We start from the raw sequence: 25,681 nt of genomic DNA, 5'->3' as shown, positions 1-25,681 counted from the left end.
AGACTGAATCAGCAAAAGCATAGACAACATGTTTATTGAAGTACTTTCCTTGTTTAAATACTATACGCTAACATATCCGCTCCAACGTGGCAGAGCTGACGCCATTACATCATGAAGAGAGGAACTCCCTGGTCCATGAGCTGCGTTCAGATTTATGACCCATTTTATCTCTCGCTCATATTTGCAGGATTCTATCCTACCGCTAATAAAGCACCTTCAAATGTACTGTATCTGGAAAAGTCTCCATTAGTGACATTACTTGGACCCAAAGTCTGTGCATCCCAGGGCTCTGAACACTCACTCTGATGTAGCTGTGTGGTGTGTTAATGTTCCTTTGTATCACCCATTATTGATTGTATCACCATTCAAGGGACAAAATACTCCACTTTGGTCCATTTTCTAACTACTGGAAAGAATGCTGACCATCAAGATAATATAAATCTGCAGGAGTCTGACAACTGGGGTTTGATCAATGTGCCGTGTCCACTAGACATAGATCAAACCTTCTGCCAAGACCACATGAGGATGCCCAGTGCTAATGTCTGGTCTAATGCTTTCTGCCTCATTCCCTTGAGCCAGGATCTCCCACAGCACCCAGAACAAGGCTTTCAGCAAGCAAAGCCCAGACATTCCCATCTCCTTTCCCCCTTAGACCACACCCAGGTTCCCATGCTTGCAGAGAAAGAGCTCTTACCCATGGAGGTATGTCTTCAGCTCCTCCAAGTCACTTGCTGTAATTAATGTGCAGCCACTACCTTTTTGTGTTCCAAAAATCTCCCCATACAAAGGCTAAAGTTATTGAGCTCCATGTCTCCACTTGCACGTCTGTCAACTGTGTATTTGGTCTGATTTGTCTCTCAGGGGCTGTCAACATCATTTCTGAACATCCCCTTTGGAGGAAGAACAGGAGTCAATTTGGGTGGAGGTTTAGTCTGGAGAAGGAGATAGACTGGTGGTGTCTTGGTTATGGTTTGACATTCTGGCCAGAAATTAATAATGATGCCACTGGCCATGACTTCTCCAGGATGCCTTGACCCTGCCTCATCCCCAGAGGACAAGTCAAGGGGATAGCTGACGGGCAGGGCTGACTCGATTTCAGCTCTTGGAAATTTAGAAGGGATAATTAAAATAAGAGGAGCTGTGGGAACAGATGCTGAAGTGGAAAAGATTTACCAAAGGAAATCAGGAATTAGCCTCTGAATCACGAGACAAGCAGAGAGGGGAGTGCTGGGAACTGTGAGAGGGTAGAAGGGATGAATCTCAGGCTGTGCCTGCTGAGGACAGAGAATCAGGCAGCTGTAGGTACTGAGTGTTTAGAAGTACATACAATATTAGATTTACCTTTTCATTTCCAGGAGTAAGTTATCTATTCTTGAGCTCTTGTTTCCTAAGAAAAGGAGAGCTCATGTGCTTTTAGAGTTGCTACATACTTTTCTCTAATGGGACAAGTTGAATTTTAAAAGCAGACATTTGACCTCAGACCTTGGGCTTCTCATGAGTTTAGCAAAAGAACACCATAGCAGACAGTGTGAAGATATGCTGCTCCTATGAATTCTCTTTTCTTAAAGCTGTTGACTGTGTTTCTGTCCCTGTGACTGTAAGAGTCTTGCACGGTACAGATTATCAGAAGGGAAGAAGAGGCCTTAGTAGGAGCAGAGAGTTCCCTGGCAAAGCCTTAGGCAAGCCCTAGGTGGGGTCAGGTGAGGTGGTTGCCTTGGGAACACAGAGCCTCCTCGCGGAGCCCGATTCTATCAATTTAGCCCTTTCGCCTAGGGCCACCTTGAGGGGCAGGTACTCGACAGGAAGCTGTGCTCTTTAGGAAAACTCCAAATCTCTCTGGCAGAAGTAACCTTGAGCAAGTCACTTAGGCTCGGTGGAGTCCAGGGTCACCACAATAAACCAATGAGTTCTCCTTTTCAAGGCTGCTTCTCAGCTGGACCTCGTAATGAAGTTAGTATTGAGAGAGGGTACAGGAATAGCCTTGACTCAGCACTAGCAACAAGCTAACCCAAGCATAGGAAACTTTAAACCCAAGAGGATCAGAGAAAAATGTCTAGAAGGTCTGTTCCTGCCAGGGACAACAGACTCATATCTGGGCACTGTGCTGTGAAAACATTTTCAAGAAGCCTCACAGTGGACCTCTTCTTTTTGCTCCTTTGATCAAAGTTTAATCCCAAGTCTATTTAAAATCATATAAATAATTTTTATAAAGATGAAATAAATCACAAAACAGCCCCAGACTAACTTAATCTCCAAGAGTGGAACATGAGAAGCCACCTGTCTACCCTGTTGTCATCAAAATACTAAGCTCTAGCTGTTGTTGTAACAACTAATTAATATTACAGGATCACACCAGAGGTGGGGTCAGCAAAGTGATGGATGATGGAGGAGGTCCTTCTGTCTATGTGTTGCTTTCATTGGTTAATAAAGGAACTGCTTTGGTTCTAGTTCCAACAGCTGGCAAAGAGGCCAGAAGCATGTTCTATATAAGCATATATAGTATGAGAGGTCACGCCCCAGTGGGCGGGTAACCACTGGCTGTAAGACTTCCTACAGCAGATGTAAACCCCATTTGAAATAGATTTGTGCTTAAGCATATGCACCTGTATGGATGTCTCCTCTAGTGAAAATAAAAGTACCCCCAAAGAAGTGGAAGTTGTTGGAGTTTAGAGAAATCATAATTATATAGAACCTGAAGAGCTGGCTGAGTAGTTAAAAGCACTCGCGGCTCTTGGAGAGCACCCAGGTTCAGTTCCCACCGTTCACCTAGCAGCTCACAACCCCTATAAATCCAGGGGATCTTATGTCTCTTCTGATCTCCATGGGCTCCTGAACACATATGGTATATGGATAGATGTGCAGGGACACACACACATACAAAATCAAATAAATAATAAAAATGCACACTGCACACATTATGAAATGCTCAAAGAATAAATATTGATGTTTTTAAATATACAGAATTTTCAAAGAAAGCTTGTTATCAGTAAGACCCAATGTGCTAAACTAGCATTTAACAAAGTTATTTCATGGTTAAAAGCTACTACTATTAGCTATATATGACTTAAATTGTGCAATTGACTCAAGCAATTGGGAGGCTGCATTTCAGGAGAATAAGAGCCTTCAGCTTTACACAAAGCTCCGTGCAGAATTCTACGTCCTGCCTGACATCTCCTGAGGATCCACCGCATCTCATCCCGTCATCGACTTTCAGGGCATTGATAGGGGCTCTTTGACAACATAATGGAACAATAGATTTGCTCCTGGCTAGAAATACTGTGAAGCTGCTCAACGGAGAAGATAGAAAAACTTGGTGATTCTGTGGTTCCTTTGGCACTCAGGTTCTCCCAGTTCGACATCTCAGGGCTGGAGAAACCAGTCGTCAAGGTTCACACTATTCCTGGATGCTATTCCAAAATGTCAAAAGCAGTTGTGGTTGCAATAGCAGTAAAACCATAGTATGCATCTTTTAGCCATTGGGTTAGAGGCATAACCTTCTCAATTACTTGCTAAAAATTTCCATAAAAAGCCTCCTATTCCTGTTCTAAGAACTAAGTGCTCCCCACCCCAAGTAGTGGGTAATACAGGAGTAGTTCTTAAAATAGCTGGCATGATTGTCAATAAAAGGAAAAATGAACTAGCCACTGTGACCTTATGGTCTCACCATGTAACTGAGGCTAGCCTGGAAATTGAGCTCCTCTTACCACAGTGTCCCTCCTGGGATGACAAGTGTGTGCTCTATGTCAGCTGTGAAAGACTCGCCAATGAACGACATCCCTCCAGCTCACATGCCCTAGCCAGATTTCCCTCGAACAGCGAATATGGCAATTCTCATTTGGCCCAAGGCTCCTCATTTATTTTCTCCATGTTTTGGCTGTTACTCCACAAGTATCATGCACTCACTCCGTTTGCCCGGCAAAATTATGTCAAGCTTTTTAGATAGGTTTGTAAGTTTAGAACCAAATTTCTAGTGTTCTAAACTTGGAATTCAATAAAGGCTTCCATGTGCAAGGTCCTTTGTTGATTCTGAAATGTGCAGAGTCGTGTATGGTGGGGCTCATCTGCACCCTCAAGGGGATAATGAGCTGTAGGCTACTCATGGCCATATAAGAAACAAACAAGAAGATATCTAGAAAGCATCACTATCATGGAGAATATTTCAATATATTTCTGTGCTGGCATGCTGCTGCATATATGAGTAGCAGCTATTGGTGTGTGTTTATGTGTACAGTAGCTACTAATTCTGCCCAGCTTGACAATGAAAAGCAAATTTTCACCTGTAAAGAAAATTTCAATTGATCCATAAATACTTCAAATGTGGATGGAATTTGTCATCAATCCCTTACTGACTTCCCGACTTCCATACATCATGGGCAGCACTCCACACCTTGACCCCTCAGCTATGTCATGGGCTATTGTGTGTATGGATTGTTGCCAGCACTGCCTTCCTGGTCGAGAAGAAATTTTGAACGTGGCTAGCCTTCATTATATGATATGGGCAGTAGCTTTTCCAGCTCCTTGCCAAACTTGCCAGTTGTATTTCCTGCCACTGTTTTGAAAACAGGTATTGGCTGACCACCTATCTTTCTAAGTACTGGGAATGTAGGAGACAGACAGAAGTTCCCAAGCCCAGGAGTTCCCAGACAGCCAGATCATCAATGGATGAGTATATGGTTAGAGGTGTTTTGTTTCTTTGTGGTGTTATGTGAACAACTTCTACTACAACGAGAGGGGTCGGATTAACAAGATAAAGTGTGCACAACAGGACTGAAGAGATTTTACATGTACAGAATCCTTTCAGTGCACGTGACCACGCCCTAATAAAATTCACATCTCTTCCTAGACACATATAAGGTATAATTGTGTCCACCTACAAATCGCTGCATGGGCCACACCATACAGTACAACCACTCCACAAACAGAGCACTTCCCAGAAGTTTGAGGGAGAATAAAGTCCTCATTATCAAATAATACAAAGATAATATCCAAAATAATACAACGCCAAGGAACTAAAAGTCGTATTATAGATACTGCTCATTCTTAAAATTGGAGCACAAGAGGGACAGAGTCGGTAGTCCCCGCTGACGACTTTAGGTCGCACGGCATTTGGAACCCAGCATCCCTGCTCTTCTGCAGAGGAAGCTGGGGATAGCCCACCATAGCCTGCTGTCTTCTCACTCACCTCTACCGTCACCTAGTGGTGGCGGATACCACTAGGTACCGTTCACCGTAGCTTCTGGGATTCGTACTCATCCTTATCACTTAGAGCTGTGGGATTGCCTGAGTCCCTCACTCACAAAAGTGTCCAGGGCTGCATTAGGCCTCTGGAGGGTGGCAGGTGTCTACAGACGGAGGTCGGCTGGGACAGTGCTGGCTGCTTGGTACATAAAGAGCTCTGCAAGTGGATCAGATCCGTGGGCAGTGGTACATGAAGGGGATCCTGTTCGACATTTATGCCCAGGATCTGCCACAGAGAGCACTCAGCACTTAGGGTTAAATGACGAAAGTGAATGTAAACTGCTGTAAGCACATTGGAGAGCTCGTGCTAATTTATACAATGGAATTATAGAATGCCAGGTGATGGCAGTGCATGCCTTTAATCCCCACACTTGGCAGGCAGAGTTTGAGGAGGCCAGCCTGGTCTACAGAGCTAGTTCCAGGACAGCCAGAGCTGTTACACAGGGAAACACTGTCTCAAAAAATCAAAAAGGAATTATATAACTAGAGAACTGTTATAAGTTTACATTAAACCTTATAGGAGTAGAGGCAATAACATTAACAAAAACTGCATTTTCTATCCTTATCATATGCAACAAGCATCTGAAGAAATGAGCATGATTTTTTTTTGCGTTCTAGAGATAAGCTGATTAGTGTAATGCCGTTTAAGTTGCTCTTGCTAATGGAGGATGGTGTGTCTTCTTCTAAGTGGCAAAGATAGCTGGCCACAGACTCAATTTCCTAATGTAATTTTCTTTTGTGCATCTCATTTCTCATTATGAAAAAAAACCTTATGTGTCAGAAAGCTTAGAAGAATAATGAAAATATTGAAATTATTTCCATAGTAACGCTTCAGAAGATTATATTTCAATGACAGTTTTGTTGGCTGCGAGGCTCTCTACTCCTTCTGTGGGCTCTGCCATCTCCTGGCACTGTCTCTGATACTCCTTCCACACAGTGGTGGATCGGCTTCCAAGTCAGCTCCGAGAGCTGCCATCTGAAGCCTCCACTGCCTGCTTTCCCTTCAATGGCCAGGTACCCAGCCATCTGCTTATACAGCCCAGAAAAGTGGGTCACAACCTTTTCCCTTCAGATTTCAGCTTCCAAATTTGAGGAGTGGCATGTGGCTGCAGATCCTTTGTCAATGTTCGCTGGCATCCCTGGGTTTGTCCATCATCTATCATTGAGAAAAAGAATCCTCAGCCAGGGCAGCGGTATTTAAGACGTCTGGAACGTTATCTCCCTCATTCTGCCAGCCTTTGGCTAATCTCTGCTGTGGTGTGGTGGAGCCGCAGTGCTGGCGGGACGGGTATGGCTTGGGATACCAAGACAGAAGTGGATTTTTAGACTTACAATTAGCTTTATAACAGTGTGCATATTGACATGAAGTGTGGAGAGTCATAATAAAAGCAAGGGGAAAAACAAAGATGTATCTAAGTTGCTAGCAATGAATTTGAATATACCTGGGATGTGAGTACATATGTGTGTGTTTTGGCCAGTGTGTTTTTGTGTCTTGGGGTATGTGTGATGTATGAGCATATTCCTGGTGTGTACCTAGTATGTGTATTTATGACAGGTGTGTATGCATGTGATGCGCCAGTGCCTGGTGTAGATACGTTCTTGTCATGTTTGTTTATTAGCTTGTTGGGTTGTTTATGCCCTAAGGTACCACTACACATCTCTCTCAAAAAGCCACTGGTCTCACCCTTGGTGCTCCTGCATGGGCACTGCTGGCAACTCAAGGTGTGAGGGCTCGGATTTCTGCCAGACAACACGTCAGCATCCTCCAAAAGGATCAGTTAGCCAAAATTTAGAGGTCACAGCTAAATCTGATAATGTTATTAAACTCTTATTTTCTTTTATCACTACACTGTGCAACATTAATTTTAGCTCATAGTGTATTTTAAGAACTATTTGCATATCTATGTGTGTGCGTGTGAATGAGGGCGTGTGCACGTGAAAGACCTGATGAGGCAGAGGTGTCTGATGGCCCTGGAGCTGGAGTTACAGGTGACTTTTGAATCCCAGCTCCAGGGCTGGGAGCAGCGCTGGTCCTCTGCAATAGCAGCATGTGCTCTTAACCCCTGAATCATCTCCAGGCCCATATTTGTATATTTTAAGTGTTTCATCTGAACTTTTTATGAAGCTGTGTTTTATTGTCAGGTTGGTCTCACCCTCCCAATGTACCTGGGCCTTGAATTTGTTCTCTCTCTCTCTCTCTCTCTCTCTCTCTCTCTCTCTCTCTCTCTCTCTCTCCCTCTCTCTTCCTCTCTCTCCCTCTCTCTCACTCTCTCTCCCTCTTCTCTCTCTCTCTCTCTTCTTTCTCTTTTTACCCAAGGTGTACCTGTGTAGCCTTGACTGGCTGTGAACTACCCAAGGAGTTCAGACTGACATCAAATTTTGAAGCAATCCTCCTGTCTCAGGCTCTTGTTCTGTACGATTATATGTCAGTATTCCTGGCTTTAATATGAATTTTAACTTCCTTGTGCTTCATTCCTTCCTTCCTTATTTCCTTCCTTCCTTCCTTTCTTTTTTCTTTCTTTCTTTTCTTTCTTTCTTTCTTTCTTTCTTTCTTTCTTTCTTTCGTTGATGTGGTTGTTTACAGGATCTTTCTTAGCTGTCCTAGAACTTACCATGTAGACCACCTGACTGGCCTCAAAATCACAGAGATCCACTGCCTCTGCCTCCTGAGTGCTTTGAATTAAAGGAATGCACCTCCACACCCAGCTATATTTTCTTTCTTTATTCAAGATTCATTTATTTTTATGTATATGCGTGTTTTGCTGGCATGTGGACATGTGTACCACATGCATACAGTACCCTCAAGAGTCCAGAAGAAGGTTTCAGATCACCTGGGACTCAAGATACACACAGAACTCAAGTCCTGTGGAGGAGCAGCCAGTGCACTTACCCACCCACTCAGCCATCTCTCTCTCCAGTACACCCCAGCATTTTCTTCTTGCCTTTTCCCCAAATGCCTTTGCTAAAGTCCGTGCCCTGTGTCCGTGGACTGAGGCACTGGGCTGGGAAGAGGCAGCATAACAAAGGCTGTCATCTCAAGCCTATTGTGCCACTTCTCAGTCACTGTGTCCCTTAGAGGTGATGAATGCAAAGAAGGAATTTCATTTATTAGTTCTTCACAGAACTTGCCCTTTAAAACATTTTTTTTTCAGTATAGTTTTTACTTCACTTTTAGTTTATAGATATTTATTTATTTGTAAATTAACAAAGTCGGGAGTAGAACTCTATACCCAAAAGAGAATTTACCAGGCAGGACAGCATGATTAACTGCACACATGAATTCACAGAGGTTACAACTGCATGCACAAGGCTTGCACCAACATAAGGGTAGACAGAGTACCAGTATGGATGAGAGAAAGATTCCTGTATCCCCACCCCTGGCAGCTGATGCCTTCTGGGAGTGGGAGAGTCAGTCTTCTTCAGGGACGTGGCCCATGAGAGGCACCCCCTACTCCAGTAGATGGCCCTGTGCACATGCGCACAGCACTAAGAGGGTTCAGTGGATAAAACATTGCAGAACAGAGAGCACATGAGGTTGCTATTGGCATTGATAAGGAGGAAATGACTGTGGCATTACATCATTCTGGAGCAGGGCAGGAGGTACACGTCTTAGAGCCAGGTGTGGCACACACCTGTAACCCCAGCGCGGCTGAAACACATCCACGGTGACGGGCAGAAATGAACACGCGCACTGAGAACTATGAATTCATTGGGCTGGCAAACACATTCTGTTTGCTGAAACACAGGGTTGCCCTGCTTTCTGCTTTCCCCTCTGTTTCACGATAACACCACAAACTCGACGATCTATTTTGAAAATCCTGGACCCACACTCTAGCCTGTTCTGGAATACCATTCTCCTGGCCAAGCAGGACCAAGCCTCCTACAGAGAGTAAGTAATGCTCTAACATTGAAGGTGCCTTACAGAGTCTCAACCAACACTTTCTCCTCTTTTATGTCTGAGAAGTAGATATGATTAAGCCTGTTCAATAGAGTAAGAAAGAGAAACACAGATAACAGGGATGCTGATTGATAGCATGTGAGCCCCAGAAAGAGTTCAGAGATTGGAGCATACAAATGTTCCTGGAGTTGACAGGTGTCAAAGACTTCTGCTCTGAGAGAAATGAAAGCATATTTTGGGGGAAAATAGTTATGCATGTCTAATTTGAGTGAATTTATGTTTATCAAGATGATTTTTCTTACAAAAATTTAGGTTTCCAGAGTAAATTAGAAGGAATCAGATTTCCTTTTTGCTAGGTTATTTTGCAGGAAAATACCTTGCCTGGCATCTCACTTAGCTAGTAGCACCCCAGATGGCAGTAAGTAGTCAGTCTCCACCCCTATTTGGCCAACCAGGGCACCCCCAGCAGCCTGCTCTCTTCTGTAGGCCAGTGGTCCAGGGGCACTGGATAGATGTGGGATTTTGATTGCCTTCATTCCTAAAGGAATGCCAGGCAAGTTCCTTCTCGGTCCTGGGTAAGGCTCCTTCCATGTTCACAGACGTAGTGTTCTCTGGGGAGAGGCAGGTACACAGGTGTTGACACTAGGACTTAGGGGCTTGTGTCTCAGAGATCTTGTCTACAAAACACTTGCTTGTGTCTCAGAGATCTTGTCTACAAAACACTTGCCGGGACTGTGCATACAGGAGAATGGGTAACACAGAGGTTTTATAAATCTGGGCACATGAAGTTTCAATTTCCCAAATGCATTTTTAATAACACAGAAGTCCCCATTTTGTATAAAGGCCTTCATTTTAAATAAAAGGAAAATCAATACTTATATAGAGCCATAACCTAAAAAGCAAGCTAATTATTTGTGTCAACACAAGCTTTCAAGTTGCCATCAGATTTTCTCTTGATTTATGAGACAGGGTGTTTCCTACTTAAATTGGAACTTTATTACAAACACTTTCTTTCAAAATGATTTATCCATTACAGAAATCAATGGGGTTGCATCTTGTGAAAAACCAAGATTTTATTGATAGCCAGGTGAATACGCTGAGAACTGAACCCCAGCTCAGAGATGCCTATTCAGGACACAGGCTTTCAAGGTTCAAGATTAATGAGTTTTTTAAAAATTCATCTTGTAGACATCAAAAACGCCCATATGATGGATAGTGCTAACGAGGACCTTATTTAATTATAATTAATGGTGGAAGCATCATATAAAGAATGGGCTCCATTTTCAGCTGCTTTAGAGAAATAATGTGTCCCACATAAATCTGTCATATGCTACGAGGCTAATATGTGTCGCAGATTCTATAGATCTATCTAGTCGGAGGGGCCCCTCTGACTCTGTGGCAGTTTCTGTTCATAGGACCATCGTAAAAGTGAGTGCACATTCAAAACAGTAGCAGCAGAAGCAAGGCAGCCTGGCTTGCTAATCATCCTTACGTCTCATGTAGACATGTCTGGATGCCACGGGTGAGGAAGGGAGGGCTAAGGAGAAGCCAGATGATTCCAGGAAGGAGGGGTTGTGAGGTGACAGTTAAAAATCACAAGACAAGACAGGAAGTGATATCCCATGGCGGTGGCTGTTTATTTAGCTGAGAAAAGTGTCAAAACCTGAAGAATGTTTTCTTTGTTTTTGTGCCTGTGAAGCCCTCCTTCGGGAGAACACAACAACCATCCGCTGAGGACGATCTATGGAACTGTAAACGGTGGATGGGAGCCACACAGGGCTTCTGCACTCTCCTCAAGTCCCTTAATTCTCAAAGAATCTCCCTGTATGCATGGCCTCAAGCAATGGGTGTGACCACCAGAAACCTTAAAAGGCTGGCAAACCTACAAATGTATTTTCAAGTTTATTTTATAATTTAAATTGGTTTACTGTGTGGATTTTTATACATATTTTATCTTCATGAATTTCTGCAAGCCCCCATCCCTCATGACTTTGCCCCCTTCTCCTTGTTTGCTTTGCTCCATTGTCTACCACGCACCTCCCCTGAAAAGTCTCCTTATTCCAACACCATGGGCTCCTCTATAGTTTCCTGGCCTTTAAGCTTATTCATTCCTACGCAGGACTGTGTGCATTTAACAGCCTGTAACTGCCAACCCTATGTTCTTTAAGGTTCTCTCTTCCTGAAATCATACCTACAAGTGTACTAATAAAGTGGAGTAAAGGCATTTGGTCAATTCTGTATTCATCTGAACTGCTATGATTGTTGACCAACAGTGCTGATAATCCCCCTTAATGTGTTAAGTTTGTAAAAAGAAAATAGGGTTTGGAGTTCTTCAGTATTCAAACCAGACAGAGGGAAGAGGGCTGTTGTAGGACACATTTTCCATGTGACAGCCATGGGCTTCTCACAAGAGTGATCTGAGGATAACTTCAGCCAGAACATGGTACTGGGAGTCAGGGAAGATTGCATCCCTAGTCACTGTCATCACTCCGTATCTCTGCCTCTCCCTGCAGTGTCCCTTTAGTGGTGATGTCTGCCCTCTGGAGCCAGAGAATTAAATGCAAGCTTTTCTGCATGTCCTCCATTAGCCATGGTCCAGCTCAGTAATTCCTGGTGTCAATCATGAAGGCTCTGCTACGTCAATGTCCTTCTCAGGTGGGTGACATTGTGTCTGGACCCATGGTGAAGGATCTGTTAAGAGGTAGTCTGGGGATGATGTCTTAGTCAAAGAGCTCATGAGCTCATGAACAAGCAGGTGCGTTCATCTACCCTCAGTGCTAAACTGAACCCACAGACAGGCTGAAGGGTTCAATATACAGTTTCTTGTTCAACTAGAGTGATGTGGCCTTATAATTTAGCAGTGCTTAGAAATTCTTTTAAACCCTGCTACAACTTTTCCTAGTCCTTTTCTCATCCCTTCTTCCTCTTCACCTTTTCTCTCTCTCTCCCTTTCTCTCCTCTCCCTTTCTCTTTCTGTGTATCTGTTTCTATATATACATATATAAATGACTGAGGTGCATTTTTATGGTTTACTCATATAATTTAGTTATGTAGCACTCAAATGAAATATGTGCTTAAATTATATATTTAATTATACTTCAATTATATGTAATATTTATTAACAGTTACTTTCTACTTTGTATGTTTGTAAATTTCAGAAATGTAGCTTACATTTTTACAATTTTAAAATTGTGTATATTTAATTTTTTCCCAGTCTGTATGTTTCTTGTCTTCCAGTCTGGGTCATTTTTAAGCTGGATAGTCTGCGTTCTCTAATTCTTCCAGTCACATAGACAAATAATAGGCCTGAAGGATGATATTAAAAAAACATTTTCCACAGCTAAACCAAAGCATAAAAAAAATTCTTCAAAACATTAGGGGCTGCAAACCCACCACACTCCATGACCAGCCTGGAAGAGTTCTAGAGAACAAAGGTTGTCCCTTTCACTCAGAGCCAGGTCCCTTCACTCATGTGGATGGACACAGAGAAGCTGCAGAGAGAGATCCCCACCAGAACTAGTGTCCTCTTCTCTGCTCCTTCCACGCTGTGTCCATGTGACAGCGCTTCCCCCATTACCAGATCCTTCCCATACTTACTCCATCACAGCAAACGTGATAAGATAAAAGACCTTAAAGACAGACCAACAGAGGTAGCTGTGCTTATAATAAAGTTCTTAGCTTTGCCTATGACCCAGGGTAGGTGGGACCACAGGCAATTTCTACTCTAAACGTGAAGTATGGTGGGCTGCATCGTGAAGGTAAAGATGAAAACTTAGACTCTACACAGAGAAGCAGTGAGATGGTCCATGACCTCCACTCCAATTTACTATGGTGAAACAAGATACCCCTAGATTTAAGGTCAGGCGACTTCTGTGTCTGCACCCAGTCCTAGGCCTGGATGACCATCAACAAGCCCCAGCCCCAAACTCAAATCAGCACCACCCAGATTTTATTCCCAGAAAGTCAGTCCTATTCTACTTGATCAGAGAACAGCAGCACAGTAATATACATGACCTGTGCTTTGCAAATTAAAGAAACATGGCTTTATTGGGAGCCACATTCTCAAGCTCCTACGTGGGTGAATCATGGGGAGTCCATTTGGGGTGTTTTATAATTTCTTATGAATTAAATTTATTCTTCGATATGTCCATACATTTACACAATTCATTTTAATCATTCCTCACCCACCTCTGTCATCCTCCCCAAGTCCACCTACACATTGCTTACATTCACACTCTTCTGTTTTCTTTGTAACCTGGAGTAGAACCAAGGCTGTGTGAGACCACGGGGTAGAAACTAGCCACTGGGGCTTGGTGAACTCACCAGTGGGAATAGAGCTAAAGAAAAATAACTTTGCATCTCCCTGAGTCCCCCGGGAGCCAACAGTTTCAGGAAGGAAGGGGTGGTACCTTGTGAGCTCCTCCGCCATCCAGAACTTTGAGCATGATTTTGTATTTGTAAGTAGGAGGCCACTTATTGATGGAATCCCTTTTTTGTTGTATTAACAAGGGTTACTGATGATTGGAAAGGCTCAGGATCCAGGCACAAAAGTAGGAATTGGATGCAAAGAGATCATTTCAGAGCCACACTGTTCAAGACAGCTGTGCTTAGCTAAATAATAACATCTTTATTTCAAGGCTCATGACATGAAAATTACTAAATCTGGTAGCTGCATTTTTCAAGAGTAGAGATGTTTTAGAACTAAATGTTTTATCAAAATTTATTTGAATTTTGAAGTACAACCTGTGTGCTCACCCACTATAAACGTGTAAATAATGGATAAACGGCTGTGAGTGTTTATTTGTTGTGTGGAAGGTAGGTACAACGAGTGCTAATATAAATTTATTATCTAATGCTTAATTGCTTTTCAGTTAACCCAGTTGCTGCTATAGACCATCAGAGGGCCAAGGATCATTAACCAGTGACAGCCATTCCTTCCCACACACCCTCCATAGCTTCTAAGTAAATGGGAGAGAAGGCATCTTCAAACGCAAGTTTCATTTTCTTCCTTTAGGAACGCCCCACAATCTCAGGGTGGAGAAAGACCAGGGCTTCACATGTCATTTACTTATTTCTTTGTGCATTTGTTGAGTAGATGCTGTCTTACCTTGGAACTGAGCATTGAACCCCTTGCGCCGATGGTTGCTGTCCGACGTGAAGTGGAGCCGGAGCCAGTTCTTGCTGCTGATCACGGGTGATGGGAGGTTCATGCCCGTGAGCCTGAAGGAGAGAGAGAGAGAGAGGAGGGTAATCTCCTTTGAAACCAACAGATCGAATGTCCCTTGGCGCCGTCACACCTGTTTTAAAATTGCATCACTGACAGTCTCCTGAGATGCTTCAAGCAGAGGCTGGTTGTTACATGCCTCCACATCTTCAGGTGATTTCAGCAGGACATTAACACTCTGTCCTGAGATGATAGAATCAAAGTCTTAAAAAGGATTCAACATTTCTCTTCTGCATCAATGACGGATGCAGGAGATGTGGTTCTATCTCTCAGCTCCTTCTCTCAGGACCTTGGTCATAATGAATCACAAACAGAAAAGGGACTAAGATTATACAGCTGAGGTGGCTTGCTGCTCATCATGTTTGAGAGAGGACTGCTTTCCCACAATCCACCTGTAGGATTCACCATGGGGACCCTTTCCCGCCACAGTGGAGAACAGCCTTCATGAGACTAATGAGTGTTGAAGATATTTGAATTGGAATAAAGTGAGAATTTACTAAAGTAGCATTATATCTTTTAAAAAGTGGATGGGATCAGTCTCTCAGACCTGTTTGCAATACCTCTCTGCTCTCCAGTGCTCAGCTCAGCCACCTGGATAGTGGCTTGGTGACTTTCACTGCCTACTGCTGAAATGAGGTTTGAGTGGCAAGGAGAAAACATTGTTTATATCATAAATCCTAACAATCAGAAGGACTGGAAATCAACAAAGCAAGGCTGGGGAACAGTACCACTGGATCCCAGAATTTCAAACATACCACTATTTCCTGGCTAAGCCTTGAAAAGTACCAAAGTTAAGTCATGATTTGTAAAATAGTTTCACCATCTATAAACTACGGTGTTTCCCCAGTAGCCACAATAGATTCCCACCCAACAAGGCTCAGAATTCACAGTGGCTCAAAGCCTTCATAGCCCATAGATAATGTCTGTGTATAACCTCTGGGCACAGTTTCTGGATGACTCAGAACCTAAAGGTTAAGGTGACAGTTGTCCTTCTATCATTGAGGACAGAACAGTGAAGAAAATATTTTTAAGTTTTAAAATATTCAGTGTAGACACAATTAAAAACACTTTGATTTGTGGTTGACTGAATCTGCGGATGTAGAATCAAGACAAACGTATGTGGACATTCATCTAATGTGTTTTCTCTGGATCTGGGAGAACTGTGGCTGTGCACTGTGAAATTGTTTTGCATCTTGGTTGCCAAATCTTGTTTTGATGCCTATTGGTGCAACTGGTCTGTGAAGGTTTAGCTACATGGTTCCAAAAGTTACATGTGTGGCTTTCTCTGTGGTCGAACTGAGTACTTGGTCTCCAAGCACAGGGCACAGGGCAGCAACTGCTTGTCTGTAAGGAATGTTGCCTTATTTATATATTACCTGGGGGAAAGCAGTGTTGAGGACACCCAAGTCCAAGTCCGCTATGTCAGACGCTCACTTCAATGACAAACTTCAGACATGTGCACAATGGGCTTAGAGTTAAAAATCCACCCAATCCTAAGTGCTTGTTTATTATTTAATTAATCTCCCATCCCCGCTTGGATTCCTGAAGTACAGTTCAGGATGCTAGAGAGGACCGATTCCCAGACAGGCTTCATCTCCTCTGCCTTTGCCCAGGAAAGTTTATCTACAAACTCCATCCCACATACCTCCGGTAATACTGAGAATGTCCACAGGATATGGGAACTGTTGATTAAAAACCAGACCCATCCAGCTCACCTTCATTTACCTGTTGAGCTTAATATAAAGCTTGCTTTAAAACATGCTATTTTAGTGATTCTAATCTCCATAACAGGTGGATGTTGCATTTCAATTGCAGGCCAACATTTATAGCACTCTTGAACAAATACCTTCTTGACTTGTATTTGCAAACACCTGTCTACAAATAGGCCAGGTTTGTGTCAATCATCACACATCTCCGTACAGAATAGGGTACTTTTTAGTCTCATTACAACTAGTAAGTTGATTACCATTAGAAAGCATCCATAGGGTCTTCACGTTGATTCAAAGCTAGAGTAGTGTGTCTATGGATTCTGATACCTAAATTTCATATTTATTTTACAGTTAATACCAACCCACTTTTAGTTCATGGGTCAGATTGAGTTTATAAGAACAGATTGTTGACTTCTGTCCTAGAATAAGGAGAACTATGTATAGTATTACTTCGAGAGCACTGGAGAGATGGTTCAGTGATTAAGGTGCTTTTTTTCTCTTTGTAGGTTCAAAGTTCAGTTCCCAAAACTGACCTGGCATCTCACAACTGCCCATAGCTTTAGTGCCAGGGGATCTAGTGCCCTCTTCTGGTTGCCTAAGTTTCCTGGACTCACATAGCTCCATAAGATCTTGCTGACCCACATAGATTAAAATTAAATACCCATAAATATATACACATAAATTAAAAATTAAAAACAAAAAGATCAAAATCTCTTAAAGATTACTAGCCAAGAAGATTTAATTAATCTCTTTGTAAAGGCTTATTTTTTAAATGTGTGTGCAGTGGTGGAGGGGACAACTTGAACCTGAATACAAGCACCCAAGGAGACTTATTTAGTGGTGTCACTGGAAAAAGAATAGCTTGGTGATCTATGTCTACTTGTATATGTTAAACATATGCAGCACTTCTTCCTAGGAAATACGGTCTCATTATGTAGTCTGGGTTGAAATCAAATTTGTCATCCTCCTGCTTCAGTCTCACAGATGCTGGCTGAGAGCCATGCTATGGATTTCTTCCCATGAAGCTTTCTGTGTCAGGTGCACATCAGGAAAGTGCCTCACGACAAAACAAAAGAGTCCATGTGCTCTGGTTTCATTTCTGATACTAAGATAAACTGCCTGACAAGAACTGACCTGGGGGGGGGGTTGTTTGCTTGTTTGATTTAGTTCACAACTGTAGGTTACAGTCCATCACCCTACAAAGAAATGAAGAGAGGGCCTTGCGGCATCTAGTCACCTCACATCCGCAGTCATGAGAAGGAAGAGAAGGTGGCAAGCCCCATCCTCATGCTGAGCAGCAATGTTCCAAGGCCTGGGTTCCAGGCTGAATAAAAGGGCACAGCACCAGCATTCCTTTCTCCCTGTGTCCCCGACTTTGGAAGCAATGGGACCAGTGGTCTCAGCCTCCTGCCACCTTGCCTTTCCAACATCACGATGGGCCTTACCCTCGAACTGAGAGCCTAAATAAACCCTTTCTTGCTTAAATCGTTTCTTGTCAGGACGTTCATCACATCAATGAGAAAAGGAACTAATAAGCCCACGGTCCCTTCAAGGTAACTGGGAGAGACACCTCTTTGCTTCATTCAAGGGCATCAAACTAAGCCACAGAGAGCACAGGAAAATCCATGTTTCTTCAAAGTCCTCAACAAGATTGTGTTTCGGCTGAAAGTAAAAATAAATGTAGGACTCGTGGGACCGCTCAGTTTAACATGGCCTGCTTTGCGCCAAAGCAGAGCAGCCCAATTTGTTCCACTTTCTCCAAATAGTTTTGCCATAAATTTTTGGAATCTATTTATAAGGTACTCAATCCTTATTTTCCCCTCAGCCTCCCCTCAGCTTGGCCTTTCTCTTACATGATAGAAGGGGCTGACCTTGTGGGATTCGAGTTCTCCAGACCCAAGTCTGTGACTCATATTTTACTTATGTAACTTGAAAAATGTAGAGTCAACGTCCTGAGATCATTTCCCAAAATGCATTTGGAAACCCTAATAGTTTTCAATTTCGTTCTGTTTGGGTGCTTCAGACTCGAAACCAGATTTCTCATAGCTTCAGAGAATCATTACAGAGATTATGTGGGGAATCCCTCTGTAGTTAAAACCCTTCCGTGATGATTAAGGAGTCAGAACCTATTCGAAGAGTCTAGGAGACATTTTAAATGATCTGTTCCATCTATGGAGACTAGATGGTTGAAGAAGTCTGTTAGTTTAAAGGCACCATTTACAGACGTAGGGAGAGAAGCTTACTGATAATACATTGTTTTCTGCTGTGTTCTCATAGGCCTGTAGTGTGGGGACTTGGGTATCAGTCTACCAAAGCGAAAGAGAGCAATCTGATTGCACATGGAGCTTGTAAAATGACGTAACTTGGTGAGTCTCACATTGCAAGTGAAGTAAATTCTTAAGAACTTGGAGTTTACAATACCACGCCAAGCTTATAGGATGTCAGGAGGGTAATGAAAAAATGGAACTGTTCCCCTTGTACTGATGCAGAAAAAGCTATCTAAGTATACATACATGTGTATCTGTGTGTTATGTGTGTATGCTGCATGTGTATATATGCCACACACATATATGGAGGAATATATACATACATACTATACTCATATTTATGAATATTGGAGTGGTTTAATCAAAAAGATATTAACATATACACCTACTTGAGAAAAATATGACCAACAAGAACAATGCAAATTCAGGGTTGCAGTGAAGTCTTCAGGAAATCCCCTTTTGAATCAGATCAAGTACTTCCTCCAGAAGGTTCTTCCTGCATCCTCTGGACATAGGCAAAGCCATGCACAGGACACTCTCTTCTGCATTTCCCTGGCAATGCTGCCCCTTCACCTGTCAGACCTCATGTTAGGTGAAGCCTATTCTATCAATCCTCCCAGGTTACATTCATCCTATATTACATATTTTCCTGACAAGTTGGGTTTCTTATGCAGACCTACTAAGTAAGATTACAGTTTACTTGCTAAATTCCTGTGAACCAGAAGCCCAGCTAATCCTTCTGTCTCCTAGACCTACATAAAGGCTAGGTATGTGGAGGACAGTTAGAATATGGCAGATGGAGATAGCATAGATGAAGTGGATTGGTCCATATATTCTACCAGGGTACTCACTACAAAGTGAAAGCTACAAAATAGAGTCCTCAAGCATGACATGATACACACACACACACACACACACTGACCTCAGTGAGCGACCTCAGGCAGGCACTCAACTCACCTGGGTCTTAGGTGGTTCACCCTACTGGTGCCTCTCAGATCTCCCTTTTCCAACCTTCATCTTAACAAGCAAAAAGTTGATATCTTTCCCTCCTGTATGTGTGAATCTTTTCTGTCTCAATACCATATCTATTTATAGCTATATCACCTGTGGGTCTAAAGATTTTGCACACATGATATAGATGCACATTCTATATACACAGTTTGTATATGCATGTACATGAATATTTATATATGTGGATAATATATAGGTAGTTGATGTATTTCTCTTATCTGTTTATCTATTTGTCATCTATCTCTCATCAATAATCTACCTATAATCTCTCAGTCTATTTACCTATTATCTTTCCATCTGTCATCTATGTGTTTGTCCATCTTTTGTCTATCATTTATCACGTATCTACCTATTTTTTAACATCTATCTTCTATCAATTGTCTATCATCAGTCATTTTTTCTATGATCTACCCCTTTATCTATAAACTGTTATCTATCTATGAATCTCCACCTATCTATACATCTATCACCCGCCTACCTATCTTTCTATTATCCATCTATTTATCTATCCATAATCTATAAAGCTATCATCTTTCTAACTCTTTATCCTCCATCCCTTTATTACTCTATTATCTAATATATCTATCCATTGCCTTCAGTTCATCAAAATATGTTCATCAGGAAATGACAGTCTCTAAGGCTTTCCTCAATTTCACTGTCACACTATTGCTGGGTTGATACTGTCTCACTGTATACACACTCTAATACTGTAATTTCACAAATGTCAATGTGGCTCCAACTGGCGCATAATATACTGAGCACATAAGGTCTAACAAACCTTTGACTCTGACTTCCGGTGACTCACAAGCCATGAGCTTGCTAACAGAAGGCTGTAGGCATAGCAGCACTGAATTCCTGAGGGAGAATATCCTTCAAGTCTTATCTGGGGTCATCGAAGAAATGTAATTCCTACCGGAGCTTCCTCCAAGTTTCCGCTTTTGAATTAAGTAGAAACTTAAAACAGTCTGAAAGAACACTCATTAAAGTCCCAGGAGCTCAGAACACCCACGGGCAGCAGGGCAGCTCCAGGGATTCACATGTAGTAAGAGCAAGGAGTAGCTGCATTTTCGTTTTTCCTTGTAGGGAGGACCATAGATGTCAAGCTGCGGCTGCCCCCTTCCTGTCATTCTGGCAGAGCTATAATTTTCTATTAATGGATAAGCAGAGTCAGCACAGCATAGTTGTTGGTAGAATTCTTAGAAGCAAAGCTTATCCTAAGCTTAGTCCACATTTTTATAATCCCCTAACTGTTAATATAACAGAAACTCAAGCTGGATTTAGGTAATGTAGATCCTAGCAAACGGAGTCTCTGGAGGTTGGCCACCATGTGTTCACTGCTTGTCAAGAACCTGCCTTGAACTAACAGGGTCAATGAGAGTCAGAGAGACCAGCAGTTTCCCATGGAGCATGCTGACAGACACTGACCAGGAGGGCTAGCCCACAACATAGACAATCCTGAGGGCTAACCTCGACCTCTTCTGAAAAGAAGGGCTAGTATGCACCTAATCCAAGCAAGAGAACAGGCCTGAGTCTTTCTGAGCAGGAGGTCTACCCCATACTGTCTTCAACCAGGAAGGGCTAGGCTATACCTATCCTGCCAAGAAGGTCTAGCCTACACCTTTTACTTTAGCAGTAGGGCTAGCACAGGCTGTCTTTGACCAGACTTTCCTAGAAAGCCTATTCTGTGCCTCACTTGACCAGGAAGGCTAGTCTATGTCACATCCGACTAGGAGGGGATAGCCTGTCTCACCCAGTCAACAGGAGGTTAGTTTAACTGTATGCAGGCAGGAACATTTTGTTACAAAGTCAGTCTAGAAAAGACAGATTTAAGAGAATTAATTAAAGATGTACCTTTTTATTATTAACAATGGCAGCTAAATTGATTAAAATCCATGACCACCTGCATTCTCCTGCTCCATTGTCCATGAATTTTTAATATTCACAAAGATATCCGCTGGATGTAAAACCCCTGGACAGCAAGTGCTGGAACCATCTTGTTCATAATTATGTATCTTCCACACAAGTCAATAACAAGATAAACTTCAAACCATGGTGCTTAGTTACAACTGACTTCCAAGAGAAGCTTAAGGATTTGTTAAAAGATAATGTACCAAACTGGAAAAACATGTCCATTATATGTTACTTTTATAAACAAAATAAAATGAAAAACAAACTAACAGGAACAATAGCAGAGGGCATCTCCATTCCCTGAGACTTGGTCTTGGGGCATGGATGCTATGTCTGCTGGGTCTTCCTCACTGCCCTCCTTAGCCACCCTCCTTGCCTGCCTCCACTCCTCTGTGAATGCCTATTGACTCATAGAATTGTTCTCCACCAAGGACTCCACAGTCTTTCTTCACTGGGATCAAGATAGGTTAGTGATGCTCTCCTTCTCTTCACATTCTGTTCTTCCTAGGGTACCCTGAGTCTAGCAATTGCTACATACCTTAACCCACCCTCCCATCTCATTCTTCTAGTCCATAACTTGTCAGATTGGAACAACAGCAAAAATGAACCAAATATCCACCCATATGCCCAAATGTAAAAACATATCTCTAACCAAAAAACACCACAACCAACTCCAGCTACCTAAATCCCAGTGCAAAAACACAAATATGAACAACTAAGACAACATGCTTCCTCCAGAACACAGAAATCCTTTTGTAATATGCTCCAAGAAAACTGATTTAACTAAAGAATAGGATGATTTCAATATAGCAATTATGAATATGTTCAATATGTTAATATCTTCCAAAATCCTCAATGAAAACTATGAGAACACAAATACTTGAGTTAAATAAGAAAATCCCTTCAAAATATAAAATAGAATTTAGCAAAACAGAATCACTGATTATAAACCTCAAAATGAAAAACTCAAGAAGTCAAAAAGCTCAGAGGTTAGCCTCAACAATAGATTGACATACACGGGAGAGAGAATTTCATGTATTGAAGACAGAAAATAGGTAACTCAGTTTAAAAAAAAATCGAAAAGTCTGGAACACTCTAAAAAGACCAAAACCACAAATAACAGGCAGGGAGGAAAGAGAATAAACCAAAGTCAAAAGCACAGAAAATATTCCTAAGAAAAAATTGAAAGAAGAAAATTTCATAAATCTAAAGAAAGATGCTTATAAAGGTGCAAGAGATATACCAAATCCCAAACAGACATGACAAAAAAAGAATTTCTCCAGGACACATAATAACTGAAATGAAACAAAGAAAGAATATTAAAAGCTACAAGAAAATAGACCAAATCACATGTAAAGGCAGGTTCTTTATAATAATGACCTCTCAATGGAGACTCTGAAAGTCAAAAGGGCCTAGACAGATGTTCCACATACTCTGAGAGATCACAAAGGCTAGTCCAGATTATTATGCACAACAGAACTATCAAATACAATCAAGGGAGAAAGAAAAAGTATCTCATGATAAAATAAATTTAAATAATTTCTGTCATCAATCAAGTTCTGTACAGAAGGCACCAGAAGACAAACTTCAGTCTGACGGGAAGGTTAAGTACACCCAAGAGGAAACAAGGAATAAATAATGCCAGAACCATTAATCAAAAGGGGGACCCCAAATCACAACAGCAAAATAACATGCCTTAATAGATCTGTTTATTAATATCTCTTAATGTTAATTGTATCTTTTCCCACAAGAAAATTACACAAACTAGTAGATTTGATTAAAAATTAGAATCCTTATTTTTGCTGCACACAAGAAAATTCCATCAAGGACAGCCATCACCCCAGGGTAAAAGGATGGAAAAAGATATTTCTGCCAAATGAAACCAAAAAGCAAGCAGGAGTAGCTATTTTAATATTTGACAAAATGATTTCAAACTAAAACTAATCGGAAGATATAGGGAAAGACACTATATATTCATTATAGAAAAAATTCACCAAGAGGATATTGCAATTCTAAGCACCAAACACAAGGGCACCCAAGTTCATAAAAGAAACAAAACTAATATTAGATATTAACCCTCACACAGTGATAGTGGGTGACTTTAATGCCCTACCTCACCAATAGACAGATCATACAGACAAACACTAAATAGAGAAACTCTGGAGTTAAACAGTGTCTCAAATCAAATGGACCTAACAGATGTCTAGAAAACATTTCACCACAATACTAAAGAAGATCCTTCTTCTCAGCATCCTGGGGAACTTCCTCCAAGATCTACCACATATTAGGACTCAAAACAAGTCTCAACAAATACATGAACATTGACTGAAAGAACATCTTACATTCTATCCATCACCATGGATTAATGCTGGAAATCAACAACACAAGCAGCAGAAAGTACACAAGCTCATGGAAGCTAAAAAATAAAAACAGCTTACTCCTAAATTCAATTTGGTCAAGACAAAAGTCAGGAAAGAAATTAGTTTAAGAATTGAAAGAAAATGAAAACCTAACATACCCAAATTCATACACAATGAATGCAGTTTTAAGAGGGCGAGTTCACAGCATTAAATGCCTATATTAAAATCTGGAGACATGTCACACTAATAACTCAGTGATAAACTTGAGGGCTCTAGACAGGAAGAAATCATACTCCAGAGGGCAGACTGGAAGAAATAATGAAACTCAGGGCCGAGAGCAAGCAAAGAGAAACACGGCGACAATGAACTACGAAGAATCGATGAGATGAAGGGTTGGTCATTTAAACAACAACCAACACTGAGAGGCTTTTAGTCACATTAACTAAAAGAAAGAAAGAAGACCCAAATTAATAAAATTAGGGATGAAAAGGGAGAGATTGCAACAGACACTGAGGAAATTTAGAGAATCATGAGGACGTACATTTAAAAAGATCTGTACTCCACCAAACTAGAAAATGTAAAAGACAGGGATTAATTTCTTAATAAATATGGGCTACAAAAGTTAAATCAAGATGACATGTTTAAACAGACTCAACGACCAGTGAAATGGATGCAGTAACTACAAATTTGCCAGCTAAAAAATGGTCAGAACCAGATGGATTCAGAATTTCAAGCAACTAAAGCCACTACTCCTTAACTTACTCTGCAAAATAGAAAGTAAGAATAATTTCCAAATAACTTTTATGAAGCCAACATTAGTGTGATATCCAAACCGCAAACTATATTTTAAGAGACACATATATACAAATATTCTTTATGAACACATGCAAAATGTCTAAGTACAATACTTGCAAACACAACAATAACACAACAAAAAGTTACAAGATCAAGTTAGCTTCATCCCAGAGACACAGGGATGGTTCAAAACAAAATCAATAAACAAAATCCAACGCATAACTAGGAGGACAAAACTCACATGATATCTCATTCGATGCAGAACAGACTTATAACAATATCCAATATCTCTTCGTGATAAAAGTCCTGGGCAGAGCAGGGATAAAAGCGATGTTATCTATTCATAATAAAGGCGATTTACAGCAATCCCACAGCCAACATATACTAAAATGGAGAACTCAAAATATTTCTACTAAAACCAGGGACATGGTCAGTATGCGCACTCTCTCCTTTCTTTTCAATATGGTACTTGAAGTTTAAGATAGAGCAAAACGGCAACTGAAGGAGACAAATAGGAAAGAAAGAAGACAATCTGCTTTTATTTTCAGACAATTTAATCTATACATAAAAATCCTAAAGATAATTGGGAGGTGATGGTACATGCCTTTAATCCCAGCACTCAGGAGGCAGAGGCAGGAAGACTTTAAAAGATCTCCAATGCTGATGGATCAGATGGTTAATAACATATAAAAGGCCATCCTACCAAAAGCAGGCAACAGACAGTGTAATCCCTATCACAATTCCAACACAATTCTTCACAGAAATATAAAAAACAATCTTAAACTTCAAAAAACCTAGGATATCCAAAACAATCCTGAATAATAAAAGAACCACTGGAGGTATCACCATTTCAGATTTCAAATGGTATTGCATAATGATAGTAATGAAAAAAAAACCTTGATATTGGCATAAAAACAGACAAGTTAACCAATGGAACAGAATTGAAGTCATGAGCATAAATCCACTGTCTACACAAAGCTGATTTTTGACAAAGCCAAAAATACGTACTGGAAAAAAGACAGCATCTTCGACAAATGGTGCTCGTCAAACTACATATCTGCATGGAGAATGAAAATAGATTCATATCTACCACCCTGCAGAAAACTGAGCCACAACAGCTTCAAAGACTTCAACATAAGACCAGGCACTGAGTCTGATAAAGGAGGAAGTGGGGAAATAGACCAGAACTAATGGCCCCAGACTTGCTGAACAGGAAGGACACCAAGGCCACAGCACTAAAACCTACCAACAGCTAATAAACAGGACCTCAT

General features: G+C 41.4%; 1 protein-coding gene across 2 annotated transcripts in view; it reads right to left on the bottom strand.

Moving 5' to 3' along the window:
• The window catches only part of Csmd1 (CUB and Sushi multiple domains 1), a 1,398,492-nt gene that overhangs the window by 478,537 nt on the left and 894,274 nt on the right, over positions 1 to 25,681 (bottom strand). For both annotated transcript variants that reach the window (XM_057752269.1, XM_057752268.1), the window contains exon 6: positions 14,244 to 14,356. In XM_057752269.1, the coding sequence (XP_057608252.1) occupies positions 14,244 to 14,356 (113 nt within the window). The remainder of the gene's footprint in view (positions 1 to 14,243; positions 14,357 to 25,681) is intronic.

This window comes from Chionomys nivalis, chromosome 20 (genome assembly GCF_950005125.1).
Source record: "Chionomys nivalis chromosome 20, mChiNiv1.1, whole genome shotgun sequence".
Lineage (NCBI taxonomy): Eukaryota > Metazoa > Chordata > Mammalia > Rodentia > Cricetidae > Chionomys > Chionomys nivalis.
This window is presented reverse-complemented; position numbering and strand designations above follow the sequence as displayed.